We start from the raw sequence: 22,916 nt of genomic DNA on the forward strand, positions 1-22,916 counted from the left end.
CTCCTCGTGCGGGAGTAAAATTGCCCCACCAGACGGGCACGCGTTGTGTTTGCTGTGCCTGGGGGAGCAGCATTGGCCTGTTTCCTGTGCCCACTGTGCCAAGTTTTCGTGGCAAACCAGGAAGAACAGGGCGGCTCGACTTGCGGCAGCGCTGATGGAGCAGGCACTGTCCCCGCGTCGGCTGTTTTTGGAACAGGCTGAACAGCCAGCTGGTCAGTCGGACCAGTCAGCATCGAAACCGGTCGATACCGACGAACCCCTTTCCGATCGCCCTCGGAAACGATCGGGCTCGGCTTTGACTTCGGAGTCCTCAGTGCCAGTGAAGCGGCATAAGGAGGACAAAGGGGCGCCTGCGGACAAGTGGAAGAAGTCCAAGAAGCAGAGACACGGCAAATCGGTACTGCAGTCAGCCCCGGCGTCTCCATCGGATCCGACGGCTCCGGTCGTTCCGCCACTCAAGCTCTTCGCTTCCCCGGTCTGCCACAGAGCACCCCGTTGGAATCGAGGTCGACCCAGCTAGTTATCTCGGACTCAGAGATCGAACTGGCCCAACGTGTCGGTGCCGATCGAAGCCCACTCGGTCGGCTCACCCCGCATGCGAGTAGCCCATCGGCTCGAGGACGAGATCGGCGTCGAGATCGTTCTTCAAGCAGCCGCTCTCCTCGCTACAGAGAAGGGGACCGCTCGCCATGCGGAGCTGCAGCCCTGATCCCATGGGACCAACGGCAGTGGCAGTACTTGTACGGGGCCTACCCCATGCAGCCACCTTTCCCTTGGCTTCCTCCGAGGCAGATGGACTGGGACCAGGCATCGGAGACCTCGTATCAGTCCTGTACGTCTTTTCGAACCCTGAAGCAGGCTCCGTCGGTGTCGAAGCCCCCGGAGGTGTGTCGGAGGGAGTCTGATCAGAGCACCCCGTCGGTGAAGGTCAAGTCCACCCCGGCCGACCCGGTGTCTCCTAAGCCGCTTCAGCAGTCTGAGCTGTCCGACTCCCCAGGAGAGTCTCCTAGGTCCTTGGAGGGTTCGTTGCCTGAAAGAGAGACCTCTTCACATGGGGAGCCGTCTCCTCCACTGAAGACTTCGGAGGAGCAGCCCATTTCGCCGTCGGAAGATCTTAAGTCTTACGGTGATCTTATAAAGAGGATGGCACAAACGCTTTCCCTTCCGATGGTGCAACCACAGCCGGTAGTCACAGACACAGTCTTTGACATTGTCCAACAGGACACCTTGACTGCCGTAGCTCTGCCACTCACTAACGTTACGTTACAGACTGCCAAGTCCTCTTGGGACAAGCCAGCGTCCATGCCTGTGTCCTCCCGCAGGCTGGACCATATGTATAGGATCCAAGAACCATCGGCTGAGTTTCTTTATGTCCATCCCAAGCTGAACTCAGTAGTGGTGTCATCGTCCTCCAAGGCGAAAAAGACCCATTCCACACCCCCGGACAAGGAGGGCAGGAAGCTGGATGCGATGGGTAGAAGGGTGTACTCCGTGGGTTCCCTGGGGGTCAAGATTGCAAATTATGTAGCCTACATGGGCAGGTATCAATACGCCCTGTGGGACCAAGTATCCACCATCATGGGTTCCCTTCCGGAGCAGAGCAGAACTGCCCTCAGGAAACTACAGAAAGAGGGCATGATATTGGCAAAGCAGCAACTTAACTCCGGCAAACATTCGGGCGATACGTGCGCCAAAGCTTTGACTACAGCCATCTCTCTACACAGACATTCCTGGCTACGGTCCACTGCTCTTCAGCAGGATACGCAGGCCTATGTGGAGGACCTTCCATTCGATGGCACGGGCCTCTTCAGCTCGAATACAGACTCGGTCCTGCAGGAGCTGGACAAAAGTATTAAAACCTCCAGGAATCTGGGAGTCTCGGGGCCCCGTACACCAGCAAAGCGTCAGTGGCTGAAGACGTGGCAAAAGAAGCCCTACTCGAAGTCACCGGAAAGACGGTGGCGTTCGAAATAGGCGACGTTTACCAGACCTCAGTTCCAGTCTAAGCCCAAATATTCCCCTCCTTCTGCCCAGACCCCTCGGCAGAAGGGCACCAAGCAGCACAAGCAGGGCCTTTGACTGCCTCCCATCTTTGGGTGGCCCTGTGGACTCAGACCTTATCCGCCTTGCCAGGTTCTTCCCTGCATGGTCCCATATCACCTCGGACCACTGGGTGTTGTCCATAATCCGGTGGGGTTATGGAATAGAATTCTGCTACCCCCCTCCCACCCCGACTTTCATCTCTACCGCTCCTTCGCAGACCCTTCGGGAGGAGGTTCACTCCCTCCTCGTCAAGCAGGCCATCGAAAGGGTCCCCACGAACCAACTGCGACGCGGGTTCTACTCCCGGTACTTTGCGGTCCCGAAAAGGGATGGGGGCCTTCGGCCCATCATGGACTTGCGAGCTCTGAACGGATTCGTAAGATGCAACAAGTTCAGGATGACCTTTCTGCCTTATATTCTTCCTCTTCTGGGGCGAGGGGATTGGATGGCCACGCTCGACCTGAAAGATGCGTATTTTCACATCTCAATCCATCCCTTCCATCGGCAGTTCCTCCGCTTCACAGTCGGCGACGACCACTTCCAATACAGGGCTCTGCCTTTTGGGTTATGCACGGCTCCGAGAGTGTTCACCAAGACTATGGTGGTGATTGCCGCCCACCTGCGGCTGCAGGGAATAACACTCTTCCCGTACATCGACGACTGGCTCCTGGTGGCAGAGACAAGAGAGTCGTTGTTGCAGCACATAGCCGTCACCCTAGCCTTGGTGGACGAGCTGGGGCTTCAGATCAATCAGAAGAAGTCCCATCTCCAACCTGCCCAGAGGGTGCAATTCATCGGGGCAGTATTGGACACACGGGAGTGCAGGGCATTTCTTCCCCCGAATCGGGCAGAAGCCATTGTCCAGATGGTCGGGGCTTTCCAGCGGAATCCCACAGTCACCGCCCGGAAGGTGCAGCGCCTTCTGGGACTTATGGCAGCTACGACTGCGGTGATTCCCTTTGCGAGACTCCGTATGAGGACTCTGCAGCTCTGGTTCTTACGGAGCTTCAAGTGCAATCTCGAACCACCTTCTCGCCTGCTGACAGTGCCGCCAGACATCTTGGCGTCTCTGGACTGGTGGGGACAGAAACAGCTTTTGATGGAGGGGGCGCCTTTCCACAGACCAGCACCCGCCCTCATGATCACGACGGACGCACCCCTGTGGGGCTGGGGAGCCCACATGGGGGGCTTGTGCGTGGGAGACCGATGGCCCGGTCAACTTGCTCAGCAACACATAAACTTTTTGGAGTTGCTGGCCATCTTCCACGCCATTCATTCTTTTCAGCCTCTCTTGGAGGACAAGTCAGTGGCGGTGATGACCGACAACACCACCGCTATGGCGTATATCAACAGGCAAGGCGGCACGGTGTCACGCAGACTTTGCCACCTAGCCATGAGGATTTGGGAGTTGTGCAGGTCGCTGGGAGTCTTCATTCAAGCAGCCCATCTCCCAGGGGAGTGGAATGTGCAGGCGGACTTCCTCAGTCGTGGGAGAGCCCTGTTCCACGAGTGGGAGCTGAACTGGGAGTTCCTGAGTCTGGTCTTCTACAAGTGGGGGACCCCAGTGCTGGACGTCTTCGCCACACGTCACAACGCAAAGTGCGAGATGTTTTGCTGCAGGGGGGGAGCGGACCCCTTGGCACTTGGGGACGGTCTCCTGGTACCCTGGACTTTCCACACAGTGTACCTCTTTCCACCCATCCCACTGCTCACCAAGGTGGTGCAGAAACTGTTGAGGGAGCGTCCACAGGGGATCCTTGTGACGCCGTGGTGGCCGAGGCAACACTGGTTTCCCTTGGTCCTGCGCCTATCCAATGGGACGTTTCATCAGCTTCCTCAGGTCCCAAATCTCCTGCTCTCCCATCAGGGTCAGGTCCTGCACCACGATGTTCCTCATCTACGGCTGACTGCTTGGCGTCTGGGGCCTCCCGGGTCTCCGAGAGGGCTCAGTTCATCATGATGAACTGCAGGAAATCCTCTACGAGGAGGTCATATGCTTCCAAGTGGGTGAAGTTTGCAGAGTTTGCAGCGAGCCGTACATCGCGGCCCGAAACGGCTGGCCTGCCCGTGATTTTCGACTTCCTGATTGCTTTGCTAGACAAAGGCCTGGCGCAGTCGTCGGTGCGTGTGTATTTGGCGGCCGTCTCCTTACAGCATGTTCAAATTGATGGCCGATCAGTCTTTACCCGGACACCAAAAGGTTCCTTAAGGGCATGGCGCGGCTGTACCCTGCGGTGCAGGCACCTGCTCCAGCATGGGACTTACCTCTGGTGCTTAAGGCGCTGATGGGGAAGCCCTTTGAACCAATGGCCTCTTGTTCTCCTCACCTTCTGGCCTGGAAGACGGCTTTCCTGGTGGCCATTACATCTGCCAGGAGGGTGGGGGAGCTGGCGGCGCTACGGTGCGACGCCCCCTACCTGATCTTCTCCACGGAGGGGGTGATGCTCCGCCCCGATGTCACGTTTCTGCCTAAGGTGATTTCGCCTTTTCATCTTAACTCGGAAATTTTCCTACCGGTGTACTTTCCTTCGCCGGTTAATGACTCGGAACATTGCCTGCATGCCCTGGATGTGAAGAGGGCACTATCCTTCTACCTTCATCGTACAAAACCCTCGCGGAAGGACTCCAGGGTGTTCGTCTCCTATGCTGCGTCCTCTCTGGGTCAGCGGATCTCCTCTCAGCGGTTGTCCAAGTGGATCACGGGGACGATCCGGTTGTGTTATCTTCTGTGCAAGACGCCTCTTCCCAGTCCGCTTCGGGCCCATTCGACGCGAGCGGTGGCAACCTCGGCTGCTTTCATGAGGGGAATTCCCCTGCAGGACATCTGCAAGGCTGCCACGTGGGCGTCAGCGCATACCTTTGTGTCACACTATGCGCTGGACCTGAGGCGTAGACAAGCTTCCTCCGTGGGCCGTGCTGTGCTGCAGTCTGTCTCCTCTTGATGGACCGTCGTACCCTCCTCCAGGTAGACCTTGAGCTTGTTAATCTCCCATGAGTGTGATGCGCAGAGACCACGAAGAAGATAAACAGGTTTCCTACCTGTAACTGATGATCTTCGAGTGGTCATCTGTGCAGTCACACTACCCGCCCTCCTTCCCCGCTGCTGACGGTCCCTCCTGAGGGGCTGATGCGGCGGTCAGAGGGAACTGGCGGGATGTCCGCTCCCGTCCCAGTGAGCATGCGCGGTGGGGCTTCTGGGCATGCGCACTGGGACGTCGGCGCAGAAATCCACAGCTTTTGAAGTTTACCGATCGAGATCGGCGCTGGGGCCTACTCCTATCAGTGTGACTGCACAGATGACCACTCGAAGATCATCAGTTACAGGTAGGAAACCTGTTTTTCCGCTTAGCTGATCAGTTGCAGAGTGTGGTGCTGAGGGACAGCAACGTGTCCCTCGCCATTTGAAATACGGTGTTCTCCTTGATTATTTTGGCTGTTCAGCATGAAACTGCTAGAGACAGGTTTCCGGAGATTTGGGCTGAGGTGCCACCTGACTGTGGATTACACACCCAGCACAACTTTTGTTGTTTAGCATATGACACTGTGTTTATCTTGAGCGAGTGTCTGACGATTGCAATGGATGAGGGCTGAAAAAACAGAAGCTGAGGTACTACTGGTTGATAACAAAGCCAGTTTTACTTTGTGGGGTCTTCCTACCGTGGATATAATTACACCCCCGCCTTTTAGGAGTAAGTATGCTGTTGGGAGGGGTTCAGTGCAGGGCAAAAGAGAGGTATGTATCTCCTCTGTGGTATATAGCATCTTAAACTAGAATTGTCTGGTTTGCCTAACTGTGGACTTTCCTTGAAGAACAGGATTTGGCCACAGTAACCCATGCTCTAATTACATCCAGGCTGAACGACTACAATGAACTGTGCCTCGACCCACCAGCAATATTTTAAAGCTAAATGGATCGACCAGAGGCAGGATTTTCTCAGTTGTCTGTGTTTGGAGTTATATTTCTACAGCCTGGTGCCAAGTTTATATTTATTTTGGGTGCAAGGTGAAACCATTTTTGTTCTCTCAAGCCCTTTAAATCCCTTGGAGTATTTTTTTTTTAAATTACGACAGCCTATTTTAATTAAGTTATAGTTTTAATTAGGCTGTGATGTTTTTTGAGTATTACGATCTTCTGCTTTTAGTCTTACGGGATTTGCTGGTTTTAATTTGTTCTTGTATGTGGTGTCTTGACTATTTTGTTAATTGTTTTAAATTAGTACAGGATACTGTAGTGTATTGAATCACAATTTCATAACAGTTCTTTCAGTGTGGGGCAGTGTTACACCAACCATGATAGAGGGTTTGCCCCCCCCCCTTTAAACAAAACAGTGCTGCTTGTTGCTTCTGCAATTTTTGTTTGACACATTAGATATTAGGAATTGGAGTAAAGTTTTGGATTCTCTTGCCTGGACACTTGAACAATTCATTTACTAGTTACAAGAAATCCAGATATTCATATTCAAAGCAGTTTCTTTAGTTAAGACAAACTTCCTGGAGGACTAGGTTGAAAAGTAAAGGATGGATTTTGTAACCGGGTTGAAAGAGGACCAAAATAACAAACGATGGGTTGTTGTCTCTTCCCCACCCCCAGTCTTGTCTAGCATGTTTGATAGTTCCCATCATATTTTGTCGTCTGATGCCATGTAATCTATCAGAATTTTATTAATCCCATTAACAGAGGCAGCCATCTGGCCCACTCTCTGAGCTAGACCAGAGTAGTACTGAACTAGAATGATTGATGGCTCTGGAATTGATTAGTTGATCTGAGAGACAAATGAACTGTTTTGGCAGAGAATACCAGAGGTCACTGCATGTGGTCAGGTGCAAAGGCCTGCAGAATTTTAAAAAGCAGCTTCTCCCAACAGTTGCAAAGTTCCACTAAAAACATCTGATTTTTTTTAAAAATCCAAGCACTTAAGAGTACATTGTACCTGTGCCTCTGGCTGATTATTAAATATGAAGATTTTCTATAAATAATATTATGTCAGGGATATAGCACTTCTTTTCTCTTGCTGTTGTGTGCAAAAGCATATGAAGGGTAGGTACTACATATATCACTCACAACGAATGTTGCGCTATAAAGAATTGAGCTGCTTGCAGCCATCCAATAGAAGGCTAGAGTAGTGTCTTAAACTGAGCAGGTATACTGATTGCCCACTATAAATTCATTGTTTAGGAATAGCAAGCTTTCATCTTCTCTAAAATGAACGACTTGAATGTTATCACGATTTATAGATTAGCAGAACTTGTACCGCCTTTTTTTTTTTTTAGAAGAACCGCAGCAGCAGCATCTTTTCACGTTGTACTGTCTGGCTTGTAGTCCTGATCCTGCAACAACAGTGTGATAACTGCTTCAGTGTTTATCAGGGCCTTTCTCCAAGGGACCTGTTGCCCCTTAAGTGAGCCAGTTTGGTGTAGTGGTTAAGTGCGCAGACTCTTATCTGGGTGAACCGAGTTTGAGTTCCCACTCCTCCACTTGCACCTGCTGGAATGGCCTTGGGTCAGCCATAGCTCTGGCAGATGTCGTCCTTGAAAGGGCAGCTGCTGTGAGAGACCTTTCAGCCCCACTCACCTCACAGGGAGGGAGGAAGATAAAGGAGATTTGGAGCTGCTCTGAGACTGAGATTTGGAGTGGAGGGTGGGATATAAATCCAATATCCTCGTCATCATCATCTCCTTTCCCTTCTCCTCCCTTCTTTCTTCTTCCTTTCTTCTTCAGCAAAAACAGAGCAGACCTCTGCTCAGTGCGGAGACTGCAGTGGAAAGGTGGAAACCATCAGCTATTTTTAATGTTCTGTGTCCATGTATCATTGTGTCATAAGAGAACAGGGAAGCCGCCCACCTTTAAAGGAACCTGTTGGCGTCAGCAGTGTCTTATGCAACATACAGTAGCTGCATAAGAACAGATCGGGCACCTTTTGAATCCCAGCAACAGTAGAGCAGAGGGGAGAATTCACTTTTAACAGTAATAGCAATTTGGGATTTAAGTACTATCTAAAATAGGCTTGCTGGGGGTCAAGTGTAGATGACTGAGGAAGGCAATGGCAAACCACCCCGTAAATGCCATGAAAATGTCATGATGCAACGTCACCCCAGAGTTGGAAACGACTGGTGCTTGCACAGGGGACTACTTTTACCTTTAAAGTAGGCTCTGCCATTAACAGTTCTGTCCCAAAGGGAAAATATCTATATGTCCTTGGCCATCAAAGGATTGGGGGTGAGGGTGGCACAGTAGTATGTCATGGAACTGATTATCTGCATGAATCGTTTGGGCTTCGCTTGCATATTCTCTTTCTTATGAGCTTAGCATTGTGTGTGTGTGTGTGCGTTTTAAAAATCAGGATAAAGTATTACCCAAGAATAGATTTCCTTGCCTTAGAAGAAAAACATGCCACATCAGAGGATGGGTTGTGTGTGTGTCGGCTGAGCTATATAGCTTTCCAAATGCATCCTTTCTTGCTAACTTAAATTTGGTGCATACTTTCGTCATGCATGGGCAATTGGCTGACACATGTCTTGTTACATCCTGGTTGCTCTCTGAGGACAGCCAGAAGTGTGCAGGCAAGTGGGCAGCATTTCCCCCCTGGGAAACCCGGCTGATCAGTATAAACTTGAGTTATGGATTTATTCAGCCTGCGAAACCTCAGCTGGTGTAAATAATTGAGAAAGCAAAGGTTTGTCTGCCATGCGTACCTCAGGGACACGTGCCTGCTTCTCTGCCTCCCGCCCTCCCTTTCTTATGAAAATGATCCCAGTTGCACTGATAGATAATAACAACACCAAGCAATTAAAAGCTATGGGTGGCTGGAGAGAGGAGAAAAGGTTCAGTTAATGAGCTTTTCCTTTTCCCCCTGCCCAGGAGAGCCTCAGAAGTGACGGGGCGATTAAACGAAGAGATAATTATAGATTATGTGAAGATGGGTCTCTTGGGGGTAAGAAGGTCTTGACATAAACAGTAACTGTTGCAAGTGTGTCTCGCCTCCCCTGTTTGCTCCTCTTTCCCCGCTTCATTGCGCTTCAGTGTGTTCGGCGGCGCAGTGCCAGGCAGACCGGCAGGGCCACCTGTTTAGAGTGCGCAAACCCTCCTGGGGAAGATAACATTCTTCATAGCTTCCTCTACCATAACAATTAGACTTATCCAGGAAGAAAAAGGGGGGGAAGAGATAGTGATGGAACCTGGCCATCTCGGCAGTTGGTGATTCAGTTTCAAAGATGACACAACAACACAAAGGTGGCAGACATGGGAGATTCTGTGCAGTGTTCCTGAAGTTGCTAAAGAGAACACTGAAAGAAGGCCTTTTAAAAAAAAAAAAATCATATGAATCTCTTATTTGTGCTTTCTGCAAGTTTCCTTGGATGACACAGGCTGCTGATACAGTGTACGAAAAGAAATAGTTTGAGAAAAATGTCTGTCTTTTCACTGAGCACAGACGTCTGCATGGGGTTGGAGAGGCGCGATTTCCCCTTCACAAACAAGACATGACTACATAAAGCAAGTTTTAAACTTACAGAATTCTTCTAAGTATGTCAGGTTTTAACAGTTTGTTGGCACTGAACAAATAACACAACTAGGGAGGTTATGCGTCTCCATTTTCTGTACTGTACTCCATTGTCACTGTTTTCTGCAGCATTCTCACTAACAATTTTTTGCTTCTGCTAAATTGCATTGCTGCTACACCAGCCTAGGAAACTAGTGATACAGTCCCTACCCACTGAGGCTTATTTATTTAATTCATTTGTACCCCACCTTTCTCCCCAGCGGGGAACCAAAAGCTCTCTGAGGACAGCCAGAAGTGTGGCTTACATCTTACATCATTTCCCCTCAATCCATTTTATCCTCATGATAGTTCTGTGCAGTGTTCCCTCTGAGAGCCAGTTTGGTGTAGTGGTCAAGTATGCGGACTCTTATCTGGGAGAACCGTGTTTGGTCCCCCACTCCTCCACACACATCTGCTGATGTGATCTTGGGTCAGCCACAAGTTCTCTCAAGGCTGTTCTGCTCAAGAGCAGTTCTGGAAGAGCTCTCCCAGCCTCACCTACCTCACAGGGTGTTTGTTGTGGGGAGGGGAAGGGAAAGGAGATTTGTAATCCTCTCAGACTCCTTCAGTTAGCAAAGGGCAGGGTATAAATCCAATCTCCTCCTCGAGTTAATGTGAGCTAGTTCACAATTTTTTAGCCTCCGGCTCATACTTTTTTGTCTTAGCTCAGGAAAAATGGCCCCAAAGCAAACTAATTTATGCAGTAGTGGGGAGGGCGGAGATATAAGTCTTTTTTTTAAATAGGAGATAAAAGTCTAATAAAATAAAATAAACAATAAATAAAATGTAATGCCAGTAGCTCACAAAGTACAATTTTTGCTCACAAGGCTCCACAGGTTAGAGGGAGTATTGGTCCTGTGATGTTGGCTGAGAGAGAGTGACTGACTCAAGGTCACCCAGGGAGTGGTATGAGTGGACGGTTAAGCTATCCACTCTGGCTTACAAGATTTATAAGTGGGTTGGTATTTTAAATGTATAGCACCTCTGTCAAGCTTTAATAGAATATTAAATGGTAGAACACATTATTTTGATGTACTACCTTAAGCGTTTGGGGATACTACAACTCTGAATAAAATGTCTTCTGTGCCCTTTATTCATGCTTGGACTAATTGGTTAGCACCAGTATACTCTTTCTCTCCTGTGTGAGCATCTAAAGCATTGGATCATCAGAGGTGTAATGGCCAAATCTTGAAAACAGCAGTGGTGCACTTTGGGTACATTCTGGCAAGTTGCTGTCTGTTGATGTGGCCTTGCCCTGCTTTTGGCCTACATGGGCCTCCTTGTCCAAAAAATGTATAGAGCATGATGCAGGCGATGAGTGATTCAAAAATGCAGCTGCCAAACATCATATATTTCAAATGCAATGATGACCTCTTTGTTCAGCAAACTTATACATAATTAACAACACTAAAGAAACAACTTGCAATTAATAGTATTGTGAAAGAGCTAAGTACCTCTTTAGGAAGTTGACATTTTACTAAATGAGCTAGACCCCCAGAGACCAAATAAAGGAATGCTTACCTGCATCTTAAAGATGTGGAGAGGATTATGAGGCACTCCAAAGGGATCTGTTGAGGCTGGGTGAGTGGGCATCAACGTGGCAGATGAGGTTCAGTGTGGCCAAGTGCAAAGTAATGCACATTGGGGCCAAGAATCCCAGCTACAAATACAAGTTGATGGGTTGTGAACTGGCAGTGACTGATCAAGAGAGGGATCTTGGGGTCGTGGTAGATAACTCACTGAAAACGTCAAGACAGTGTGCGACTGCAATAAAAAAGGCCAATGCCATGCTGGGAATTATTAGGAAGGAAATTGAAAACAAAGGGAATTGAAAACAAATCAGCCAGTTTCATAATGCCCCTATATAAATCGATGGTGCGGTCTCATTTGGAGTACTGTGTGCAATTCTGGTCACCACACCTCAAAAAGGATATTATAGCATTGGAAAAAGTGCAGAAAAGGACAACTAGAATGATTAAAGGTTTGGAACACTTTCCCTATGAAGAAAGGTTAAAACGCTTGGGGCTCTTTAGCTTGGAGAAACGTCGACTGCGGGGTGACATGATAGAGGTTTACAAGATTATGCATGGGATGGAGAAAGTAGAGAAAGAAGTCCTTTGCTCCCTTTCTCACAATACAAGAACTCGTGGGCATTCAATGAAATGGCTGAGCAGTCAGGTTAGAACGGATAAAAGGAAGTACTTCTTCACCCAAAGGGTGATTAACATGTGGAATTCACTGCCGTAGGAGGTGGCGGCGGCTACAAGCATAATCAGCTTCAAGAGGGGATTGGATAAAAAATATGGAGCAGAGGTCCATCAGTGGCTATTAGCCACTCTGTGTGTGTGTGTTTGTATTTTGGCCACTGTGTGATACAGAGTGTTGGACTGGATGGACCATTGGCCTGATCCAACATGGCTTCTCTTATGTTCTTGTGTAAACACTAACCTATAGATTTGATGTAGGCAACTATGGTGATCTCCCCCTCATCCCTCCCTCATACACAGGATTTTCCCTTTCTTCTTCTTCTTTCTTGCTGAGCAGCCCCAATATCTGTTTTATCTTATTTGTTTGCTTATAGCTGTCCCACTCACTAGCTTTAATATATAGATATAGATATTGATATTGGCCCAGTCCAAGGAACTGAGAGAAGAGACACATTCACCTTCTTACATTCAACTTCTGAAATGGCACGTGAGAGGCTTTTGAAAGTTCAAAATAAAATGTTTTATTTAACTTACAGGAGAAAAGGTCAGGTGGAATCAGGAGTAGGACATATGAGGTGAACTGATAATAAAACTGAGGAAACTTTTTGATCCTGCTAGCTCCAGATAATTTGTTGCCAACAAGTAAGTGTTTCTACTTTTCAAGAAGGTCTTTTAAAACCTTGAGAGAGGCTTTCTTTTCAGTTTCAGCTTAAACACTCAAGCATAGGTTTCTGAGTTTTACTGACTTTACTAGAAAGCAACCAAGTTCCCAGAATCACTCCTCTTTTAAGAGCTATCTCCTTTTTCACAGGGCAGGGATTACTTGTTTTAACTAGAAGGAGTTTCCCATTTCAGCTTAAATAGGGATTCTCTCTGACCCTCTCATTCCTTTTGCCTCCTTCCCAATCCACAGTCCTTAATTCTCTTCTTCAATTGTCAGTTCCCAATTGTAACTTACTTTCTCCATAGAATTCCAATTGAGCAGCCTGTCGCTTAAAGATTCTCAGACTTAGTTAGGCATTAATCTTTGACAGTCCATCACAGCAACTTTTCTGGCCAGAGTGCCGACAAAAGTACATTGTCTACCTATGATGTGCCAGCAAACAAGAATGGGAGGAGGATGTAATTTGTACTTGGGCAAATGTACTGCATTGAGTATGTATAGATCATATTTTTCTTTTCATGGGAGGTAAGGCTAGCTCAGTCTCGTCAGATCTCAGAAGCTAAGCAAGGTTGGCCCTGGCTAATATTTGGATGGGAGAACACCAGGGAATACCAGGAACATGATATGGAGTGAGGCAATGGCAAACCACCACTGAGTGTTCTGCCTTGAAAACCCCACCAGGTCACTATCGGTCAGCTGTGACTTGACTGCACTTTCCACCACAAGCCTTTGTGCCAGCCTTCCTTTCAGGCATGCAACATTTGGCCAGGAAAAAAGGATAAGGAGGCTGTCCTGTGCGAGGTGGGGGCCTCCAAGTGTTCCCTCTTGTTGGATAAGGTCTGAAAGGACCTCATCCCCTGCAGTCAAGCTGAACTGTGCCAAGTGGACAAAGGCAACGGGCCAGAAAGAGCTTGAGAGCATAAGATGCAGTAAGTGTTCTCCTGGCTTGCATTAACGTTTAAGTAGCACTAGACTCAGCCGTCACTTTGGTTGCCCAGATCTCTGTCAGGGAGGGGACAAACATTGTTAGCTTTGGCTCTTCAGAGAGGTGAAAGCATGGTGTATGCATCCAGCCCACCCTCCCATGCTTGGCTCAGTCTGCCAAAATGACTATAGGCCTGCATAGTACAGCACCAACCATTCAGGTGGCATTGCTGACATTCTGAAGGTAGGGTTAGAAGGAGCTCTGGTTGATGATGTCACTAGTGTTCTAGATCCAGCTATGTTCCTGAGCTCTTTTCTCAATGATCCTGACTCAGCTACACCTCACCTTGTATGGTAGGGTAAGAGAGCTTTCTAACTGTATGCAGTGGTCTGCTGCACTGCCATTTGGCATGCATGGGGGGAAGACTTGCCTACCCCTGCTCTAGACCAAAGGTTCTTGTGACTTTTAGATGAATTGCTAGATTCAAGTCCAGTAACACTTTAGAGATGAACAAGATTTTGGGGGGATAAGCTTTCAAGAGTCAAAACTCCCTTTGATGGTACCCTACAAAAGGGGGCATTGGCTCTCAAAACCTTATACCCTGAAAATCTCGTGGGCCTCCAGGATCCTATCAGATTCAAATCTAGTTCTACCTCAGAGCCCTCTGAAACTATCTTAAGTGAAATGCTATGCAATACAGTGAATACATTTTGTGGAATCAAGGTACGAAATTTTACTGGGCTTTACGATTGTAGCTGAAGCAATTGTGTGTTGGAGTCCTTCTGTATTTTTTGTTAATTTGCAGGGATGGCAGGATATATAAATTTAATAAAATAAATAAGATCTCCCTGCACATGCAAATGTGAACATTTCTGGAAGGAGGATTTGGTCTTGTCTGTTCCTGATGCGCTGTGTCTAGAGAGTTTTTCAGATGGGCAGGCGTTCAAACGTATGATTTGCCTGCTCCCTGAAGCTGTACACTCCAGAAATAGCTTTTAATATTTGATTGTGTGGAATGTATGATGTTAGGTGAGAGGGAAGTGCATGTGCAAAGGAGGGAATGTGTTCCATAGAGGTCCAGTTCACAGAAACTACTGAACCATGCAAGGAGTGCTAGAGCATTTTTTCTGCTGTGAGATCCCAGTGTCAGCTTATTGATTTTAAAAGTGCAGTGCTAGGAGAAATCTCTGAATTTTAGAGAATGAATCTTGAGGTATAGAAAGTTGAAAGAATGGGGGTGGGTGGGAACTGTACTCAGCACTCATTTGTTCAGTATTCAGCTCCACCATTTCAGTCCTTTATTTAGAATGCTTGGATACTGTGCCTTTCCCCTGACAGTCAGGCATCTTACATGCCTGTAGATTAAATACAAAAGAAGTGGATGAACATAAATACAGTTCAGTTAAACGTTCAGTATGAAACTGAGTAAAGCAGACAGTTAAAACAGGTAATTAAAATCTAGCGAAAATATGGAACTCAGATAATAAGATATTTTTGATTTTTCAGAACTGGGATATGTGGCATTTAAAGAACCTCTTAGGCTTTGCATTTATCTTGAGATACCTGAAAGCCACCAATTATTGAGTTGCCTTGTGTTTAAGTTGCCAGCTGTCTAATTTTAACATAGTCTTAACTTAGTCTCTCAAGTGTGTTACCATGCAATGGTGTCAGTGTTCTGTTCCCAAATAACTTCAGTTCTTCAACTGTGATCTTAGTTTCATTATAATCTGGAGCCTCATTTAGCGTTATGGTTAGGAACGCAGACTCTAATCCTGGAGAACCGGGTTTGATTCCCCACTCCTTCATATGCACCAGCTGGTATCACCTTGGGTCAGCCACAAGTTCTTAGCAGAGCTGTTCTCGCCAGAGCAGTTCCCTGAGAGCTCTGTCAGCCTCCACCTACCTCACAGGGTGTCTATTGTGGAGAGGAGAGGAGAAAGGAGATTGAGTGAAGGGTGGGGTATAAATCCAATCTCTTCCTCCTTCTCCCTCTTCCTTGTCTCATTACAATCTGGGACTTCATTTCTGGAATGTGTTGAATTCTAAGTTGTCGATATTGCCATTCTAGGATGTTTACTATTTCTGGGAATTTTGCTCTTTGTGGGTTTTGTCTAGGTACTGCGAGCAATGTTTCATGAGGAGAATAATCCCACAAGAAGAGTGCTATTTGCATGTAATATGCTGGCAAAACTGGCATCTCATGGTTATATAACATGTATGTGTAGTTCAGTAATGATGCAGAACTTTTTTTCTTATTTCTTCTTAGGGAGGAAGATAAGAACATATTTGACTACTGCAGAGAGAACAACATTGAGCATGTAACCAAAGCCATCCGATCAAAGAAAGTGGATGTGAATACAAAAGATGAGAAGGTATTGGGCCAGGAGAGAATTAATCAGTCTTGCAGGCTAATATCTTATAGTAACATCTGCATATCTTCACCCTCTTTCTTTGCAGCTGCCTTAATTCTACTAAATTTAAGCAGGCAGCTTGAAGGAGCATCATCCAGCTCTGCTACTCTTAAGCAAAAATCACCTGGTGCATAGATGGAATTTGGGTTTGACCAGAATACGTTGGTGCTGGATACAGAAAACTCATGCCCCCTCCTTTCATTCATTAACACGGAACACAAGCCAGTAGGAAGATTTCCTTCACAAACCTTGTTGTAATGAATAGCAGGGTGTGAAGAGACGAAGCAGCGCTGTTGGCTGGTTTCCATTGTTTAATTGGGATTGGTTTGTGCAGGGTTAGTTTCCTAGTAAATTGTAGCCCAGGGATTGGATTTATCAGTCTCCCACTCTACCTTCCTTATTGGCACCCCAAATTCGTTAGGGATAGCTACTCTATAGTAAGGTGATATTGAGAATGTAGTTTCACTCTGGTTCAAGGAGTTTCTGATGAAGTAATGGTGGTGCTGTTTTCTGTTGTGTATATGGAGTTCTTATTAAGGAACCCTTAAGGATTTTGCATCCTTTTGCCACCTGTTTTGTATCTGCATATTGAATTTTAAGACCTGTTTTCTGTTTAAGCCTCTTATATAGCTGATAGGGGATCACAGACCTTCACCTTGTTAGAGAAAAAACGTTTGTGATCATGGTTTTACTGTTATGGTAAAAATCAGCCTGCGCCATATGGGAGCCTCTTGATGTACACAGCTTGCCTTAGGTAGCCTTTCTGCTTGCTCTTACGTAAGGATGCCCAAATGCTTTTTGATTTTAACAGCAGCGTTGCCAGTGTGATGTACGGAATGGGTTTAGAAATGGTTTTGCACGACAGCTAATTGAATGTCACTAAAGTTTATCTTTCAGAAGTGGGACCACTACTTTATAGCTCATCTAAGGGAGTTCTGGTGAAATGAATGTCAGCTCTGATCCTTGACAACTTTTACCACAGAGCACTATTATTATTGTCTGAGAAATTGAAGTGCTACAGACTCCTATTTCTCTCTGCGTTTAGGCACTCTCCCGTGTAACTCAAGTCAGTTTTTTATTCCAAAGCGCTCTAATCTAGTATAATGCCAGAAAGGTTCCTTCTTGCTATGCATTGGCATTATTGAGATTTTGAGAAGTAAAACCTTAACAGTGACAAAATTAGAGTTCAGTGGCACCTTTAAGACCAACAAAGATTTTGTGTGCATGCTCACACTTGAATAAAACTTTGTTGGTCTTTTTTTTGCATGTGTGTGTTTCGAAGGTTGTTTTTTTTTTTTAAAGAACTCAGAGATAAAGAAAGAAAAATAATAAGAAATAACAAAACATAAATATACACGGCTATCCCCGTTCTACATTTGCAATTTCAATGCAGCTTATAGAAAACTCTTAATAGTGCATTCAGTTATAGTCATAATATTACATATCCAGTCTTCCAGCACTCTGATTTATCTTAAACTTAATAAGATAGAATTATTACCTTAGTCCCATCCAGTAAATGTTGTTATATTCATTTTCCATTTCTATCCCACCTTGTTTATAAACATAGAAATCCCCCCCTTCTACAATTATGCTTACACTTTGAATAAAACTTCATTGGTCTTAAAGGTGCCACTGGACTCCCAACTTCATTTTATTGCAACAATGACAGTTGTAGTCGTGCTTGCTAGGTTTTTTCTCTCTTTTTCCTGTCTGTGTTGAGGCTCCACTGAATATGTGGAAATTTTGTTTGTTTAAAGAAGAAACCAGTTAGGTAGAGCGAGAGAAGGGGGTATAAGGTCTGTGTCGTGTTGAGAATGGGCTTGGATACAATGTGCAATCCCTTCTTTTTTTAAAAAAATGAGAAGTTGTTGAAAAAACAAATACCTGGGGGGTATGCACATTTGTGGCCAAGCCTAGTGCAATCTGTTTGCCATGTTAGCTCCTCCTTTGCACTCTGCCTGCCTGTCCTGCTCTTGGTCCGTAACACATGTAGCCTCTCAGCACATTGTGTTTTCGTGAACAGATGAAGTGCTTACACATTCATAGACTGAGACGCCACAAATTCAGTTGGGTTCTCTTGTAGCTCTAAGCAGATTTCTGCCCTTTGAGCCATGACATTCCCGGCTGGGGTTCTGAATGCTGATGGCATGGCCTTTTATTATTAATCAGAATTCACATGAATTAATTTGTTGAAAGCAGGAGAGGGAGTTTAAATTTCAAGGCTGGAAACTTTGCATCCTAGATGAAGTGAACTGAAACATCTGTCCGCTTCTTAAGAGCGTCTGCAGTAAGGACTATCAGTGCGGTTAGGACTGTTAGGACTATCAGTGCGGTTAGAGCCCAGAGGTCATTAGCCTAATAAGATAAATTGTATAAATTGCAAGTCCAGAAATGACATAGGATCAGCTTTACGATTCTGTTGCCATTTCTAGGCTACTGCTAGAGGCATGCCAGTTTCTGGCGCAGGTGCTTCAGATAAAGCTGGGGTCATCACCAGGTAATTTCCCCCGATGCCTGATGCAAATCCAAGATGAAATATCATGTTCCATCCATAGCCCTTTGGCTTTATCACCTGTTGAGCCAGCCCCTGCTTTTAAACTGGCCTCTTAGTTCTCAGGAAGAGTACTTCAAATGGTTGCATTGTTGTAGCCTTTTGCTTCCACTGCCTCTAACAGTATCATTTAGACCTCTTCACCAGACTTGAGAAGGCACTGATTGCATATATTGACTCCTTTCTGTCTGGGAAAATAAAATATGGGGGAAACAAACTTGGGACAAGTTTGCCAGGAAGACTGGCAGCCGAAGATGTAAACAACTCCAAAAACGTTGAGGCTACCCCACTTCCCAGAAATTTGTAAGCAAAGAGTGTACTCTCATATCAGGCATAAATTAGTATGATCAAGATGGGTAGCCATGTTAGTCTGTCTGTAGCAGTAGAAAGAGCAAGAGTCTAGTACAGGGGTAGCCAAACTTGCTTAACATAAGAGCTGCATAGAATAAACTTCAGATGTCTGAAAGCCACAAGACATGAATGTCAGATATTTGAGAGCTGCAAGATGGATGGAAGGGAAGGAAGGAGGTGGAGATGGAAAGAAAGCAATTTTAACTTTAAATGCATTTTCCAAGCCACCAGCTTTAAAGAGAGAAATGCCTTCTCCAAGCCAGCAGACTGGGTGATGGGGGCTTCGTGAGCCACACAATATGTGTGAAAGAACCATATGTGGCTCCGATGCCGCAGTTTGGTCACCCTTGGTCTAGTAGCATCTTAAAGACTAACAACATTTGTGACAGGATATGAGCTTTTGTGAGTTGCTGCTCACTTCTTGGGATACCTGAAGAAGTGAGCAGTGACACACAAAAGCTGATACTCCGCCACAAATGTTGTTAGTCTTTAAGCTGATACAGGATGCTTGCTCATGAATTAGTATGCTATTTTAAGAACATGGATGTCACACTGAATTTCACCGTGTGGTGTGTTAATGAAATTTAGAAGTATAAATGCCTTTTAAAAAAAATTACCTAGCTAGGGGTAGAGCTGCAAGTTGTTGTATCCTTACGTACTCACGTATATTAGCCTGCTGGGAAAATAGTAAAATCATTGATATTCTTACTAAAATAGCACAAAATTGAGGTGGTTATTTAATAGAACAAAAAACAGGAAATAACCAATTTTTAGAGAAGTTCATAAAATAAATAACCTTCTACATAACTGAGTAGCAAATATTAGAATATTCTGTTGAATTTCTAATGTTCGGTGAGAGCTGAATTTTCAAATATTTGTCATGCTCTTTCAACTTGATGTTTAAACATGGAGTAATTCTAGGAAAGTGAGGAGCTAGTGGAGTCAGGGGCAGTGTTGAATGTGTGCAAATAACATGCTTGACAGACTCCTGGACTGCATAGCTGGACAGAGCACCTGAAAATCTGCTGCAGCATTTGAAAGTACAAATGTTTTCTGGCTTCAAGACTTGAGTGTGATCAAGGGCAGTAGCAATATATTTCTGCCTTTGAAAATCGAATCAAAGATATTTGCAATAATGTGGATTCAGCTGCAGTAAGATGCTAAAACACTGCTTTATAAAACTTCTTTACTCACCATGCTGAAAGGTAAAATATTTCATCAGATTCCCCTCCCCTCAATGAATCCCCCAAATTACATTTTAACTCATATTGGATGAGTGAAATGAAAAATCTGCCTCCCCTTGCAATCTCTCCCTGGCCTTCACATTTCTGCTGGTAGCCATAGGGAGTCCTAGACATCTTGTAGCAACACAAATCTTACCTGGACAGAAAAACCCTGATGTTGGGTTCTTTAGGATAATTGAATTCAAATCCACAGAAGCAATTTTTTTTTTTTTGAAAACGATGTAAAGAGATTTTCATTCTCGTTGCCTATCTCTTTGTTTTCTGCCTCACTTAAGATCAGTTCCTGCCTGTTTTGTCTTTCCGTGCATGTTTGAAGAAGGGCTGTTGTAGTCCTTAGCCTTTCTGCTTACTCTGTATGTGAGCAGCCCCCTGACTTGCTGCAAAGCAAAATTTATGTGCTGTTCATTTGAGAAACTGTTGCAGAGGCCGGCCTAGCTGGCAGCATGAAACCACAGTGAGGCACGGAAGATTTAATAGGCAAGGTCAGTGTCCTTGGACTAGATTTATGCATTTTTATTCCAGATATTTTGAGAGCACAAAAAACACCCTCATTCTTTTTTCTGAACAAAATGTGTTTCCGTGGGGCAATAAGTAAATAAATAAAGTGCTTGAATATCATTTTAGCCCCCATGATTCCAGGGGAGCAAAAATACCTGCAAAAATACTATGTTTGTTTATTTCATTTAACCCTTATCCCAACTTTTTCCTTCCCAATGAGCACCTCAAATTCTCTTTCAGCCCTTTCCCCTCTTCCCTTTTATCCTCACAACACCCCAGTAAGGCAAGCTAGGCTGTGACTGGTTCAAGGTCACCCACCAAGTGTCCAGGGTAGAGTTGGGTTTTGAACCTGGGACTTCCAGATACTAGTTAGAAACTCTAACCACTGTTCCCTAATGACTTGAAAGCAGAATTCAGTTTCTTGAGGTTTTTTTTAAAAAAAATTCTAGTCCTTATGGCCCCATAAATGTACAGGAAAGAATATGGACAACAGTGTTTAGGAGGGTGCAGATATGTTTGTCTAAATGTTGAACAGAGGTCTGGTAAGGGAAATCAGTAGTTTTCTCCTGGTGTCCCCTTCATGTCATAGGACGCTAGCCCTTGTTTTAGTGAAAATTGGGAGACAGGAAGCATGCAAGGAAGTTACTTAAGTGACTGAGGCAGAAGGTTCCTGAATCTGCCTGAATACATAAAGTTCAAAATTTTATCTAAATGTGCTGCAAGAAGCACTTTGACAAATATCATTGGAAACCCAAAGTCGCCACTGTGAAACTATACAAGAGTCAAAATGACCACATATAATATTCACATATGCCCAGGTTTATATAAGAACATAAGAGAAGCCATGTTAGATCAGGCCAATGGCCCATCCAGTCCAACATTCTGTGTCACACAGCGGCCAAATATATATACACACACACACACACTAGCCACTGATGGACCTCTGCTCCATATTTTTATCTAACCCCCTCTTGAAGGTGGCCATGCTTGTGGCTGCCACCACCTCCTGTGGCAGTGAATTCCACATGTTAATCACCCTTTGGGTGAAGAAGTACTTCCTTTTATCCGTTTTAACCTGTCTGCTCAGCAATTTCATCAAATGCCCACGAGTTCTTGTGAGAAAGGGAGAAAAGTACTTCTTTCTCTACTTTCTCCATCCCATGCATTATCTTGTAAACCTCTATCATGTCACCCCTCAGTCGACGTTTCTCCAAGCTAAAGAGCCCTAAGCGTTTCAACCTTTCTTCATAGGGAAGGTGTTCCAGCCCTTTAATCATTCTAGTTGCCCTTTTCTGAACTTTCTCCAATGCTATAATATCCTTTTTGAGGTGCGGCGACCAGAACTGCACACAGTACTCCAAATGAGACCGCACCATTGATTTATACAGGGGCATTATGATACTGGCTGATTTGTTTTCAATTCCCTTCCTAATAATTCCCAGCATGGCGTTGGCCTTTTTTATTGCAAACGCACACTGTCTTGACATTTTCAGTGAATTATCTACCACGACCCCAAGATCTCTCTCATGGTCAGTCTCTGCCAGTTCACACCCCATCAACTTGTATTTGTAGCTGGGATTCTTGGCCCCAATGTGCATTACTTTGCACTTGGCCACATTGAACCGCATCTGCCACGTTGACGCCCACTCACCCAGCCTCAACAGATCCCTTTGGAGTTCCTCACAATCTTCTCTGGTTTTCACCACCCTGAACAATTTAGTGTCATCTGCAAATTTGGCCACTTCACTGCTCACTCCCAACTCTAAATCATTTATGAACAAGTTAAAGAGCATGGGACCCAGTACCGAGCCCTGCGGCACCCCACTGCTTACCGTCCCCAACTGCGAAGACTGCCCATTTATACTCACTCTCTGCTTCCTATTACTCAGCCAGTTTTTGATCCACAAGAGGACCTGTCCTTTTACTCCATGACTCTCAAGCTTTCTAAGGAGCCTTTGATGAGGAACTTTACGAAATTAATTCCTCTTTCTGTAGTTTCACTTTCTGCTGTGTACAGTTCCCATATGCAAAAATATCAGGTGACTGGGAGCAAATGTTAACTGCACAAGAAGTCCCTGACCCTTGTCAAGCCTACCTTGGCTCTGGCTCTTGCTGGCCGCCATTTTGGCAAGTAATTGCAGTGGTAATGAGAAGCAGAGCTTTATAGCTACTGCTCCTAAACTCTGGACCCTCTTTTCCAGAGTTGGTTTGCAAAGCCCCATCATGTTTCCAGAAGGGATACAAAATATTCCTCTCCCCAGCAGGCATTTGGCTAACTTAAGGGTCTGTTGGTGGTTTTGTATTTTTGGTAGTAGTTTGCTGATTTGAACTTTGGTGTTTCAATTACGGTTTTAGAAACTTCTTTTAAAATGGATTAACTTCTTTGAGCTTCTGGAAACAGTACAGAATGTTTTAAATAGACAAAAGACATGTTTTGAAAGCTTTTATTTTTGACAGTTTTTAATCATCCTGTTGCAGAATTGC

General features: G+C 45.5%; 1 protein-coding gene across 2 annotated transcripts in view; it reads left to right on the forward strand.

Moving 5' to 3' along the window:
- ACBD6 (acyl-CoA binding domain containing 6) overlaps nt 1–22,916 on the forward strand; it is a 170,439-nt gene that overhangs the window by 64,772 nt on the left and 82,751 nt on the right. For both annotated transcript variants that reach the window (XM_060232606.1, XM_060232608.1), the window contains exon 5: nt 15,644–15,749. In XM_060232606.1, the coding sequence (XP_060088589.1) occupies nt 15,644–15,749 (106 nt within the window). The remainder of the gene's footprint in view (nt 1–15,643; nt 15,750–22,916) is intronic.

The sequence above is a fragment of the Heteronotia binoei genome, chromosome 2 (genome assembly GCF_032191835.1).
Source record: "Heteronotia binoei isolate CCM8104 ecotype False Entrance Well chromosome 2, APGP_CSIRO_Hbin_v1, whole genome shotgun sequence".
Taxonomy (NCBI): Eukaryota; Metazoa; Chordata; class Lepidosauria; order Squamata; family Gekkonidae; genus Heteronotia; species Heteronotia binoei.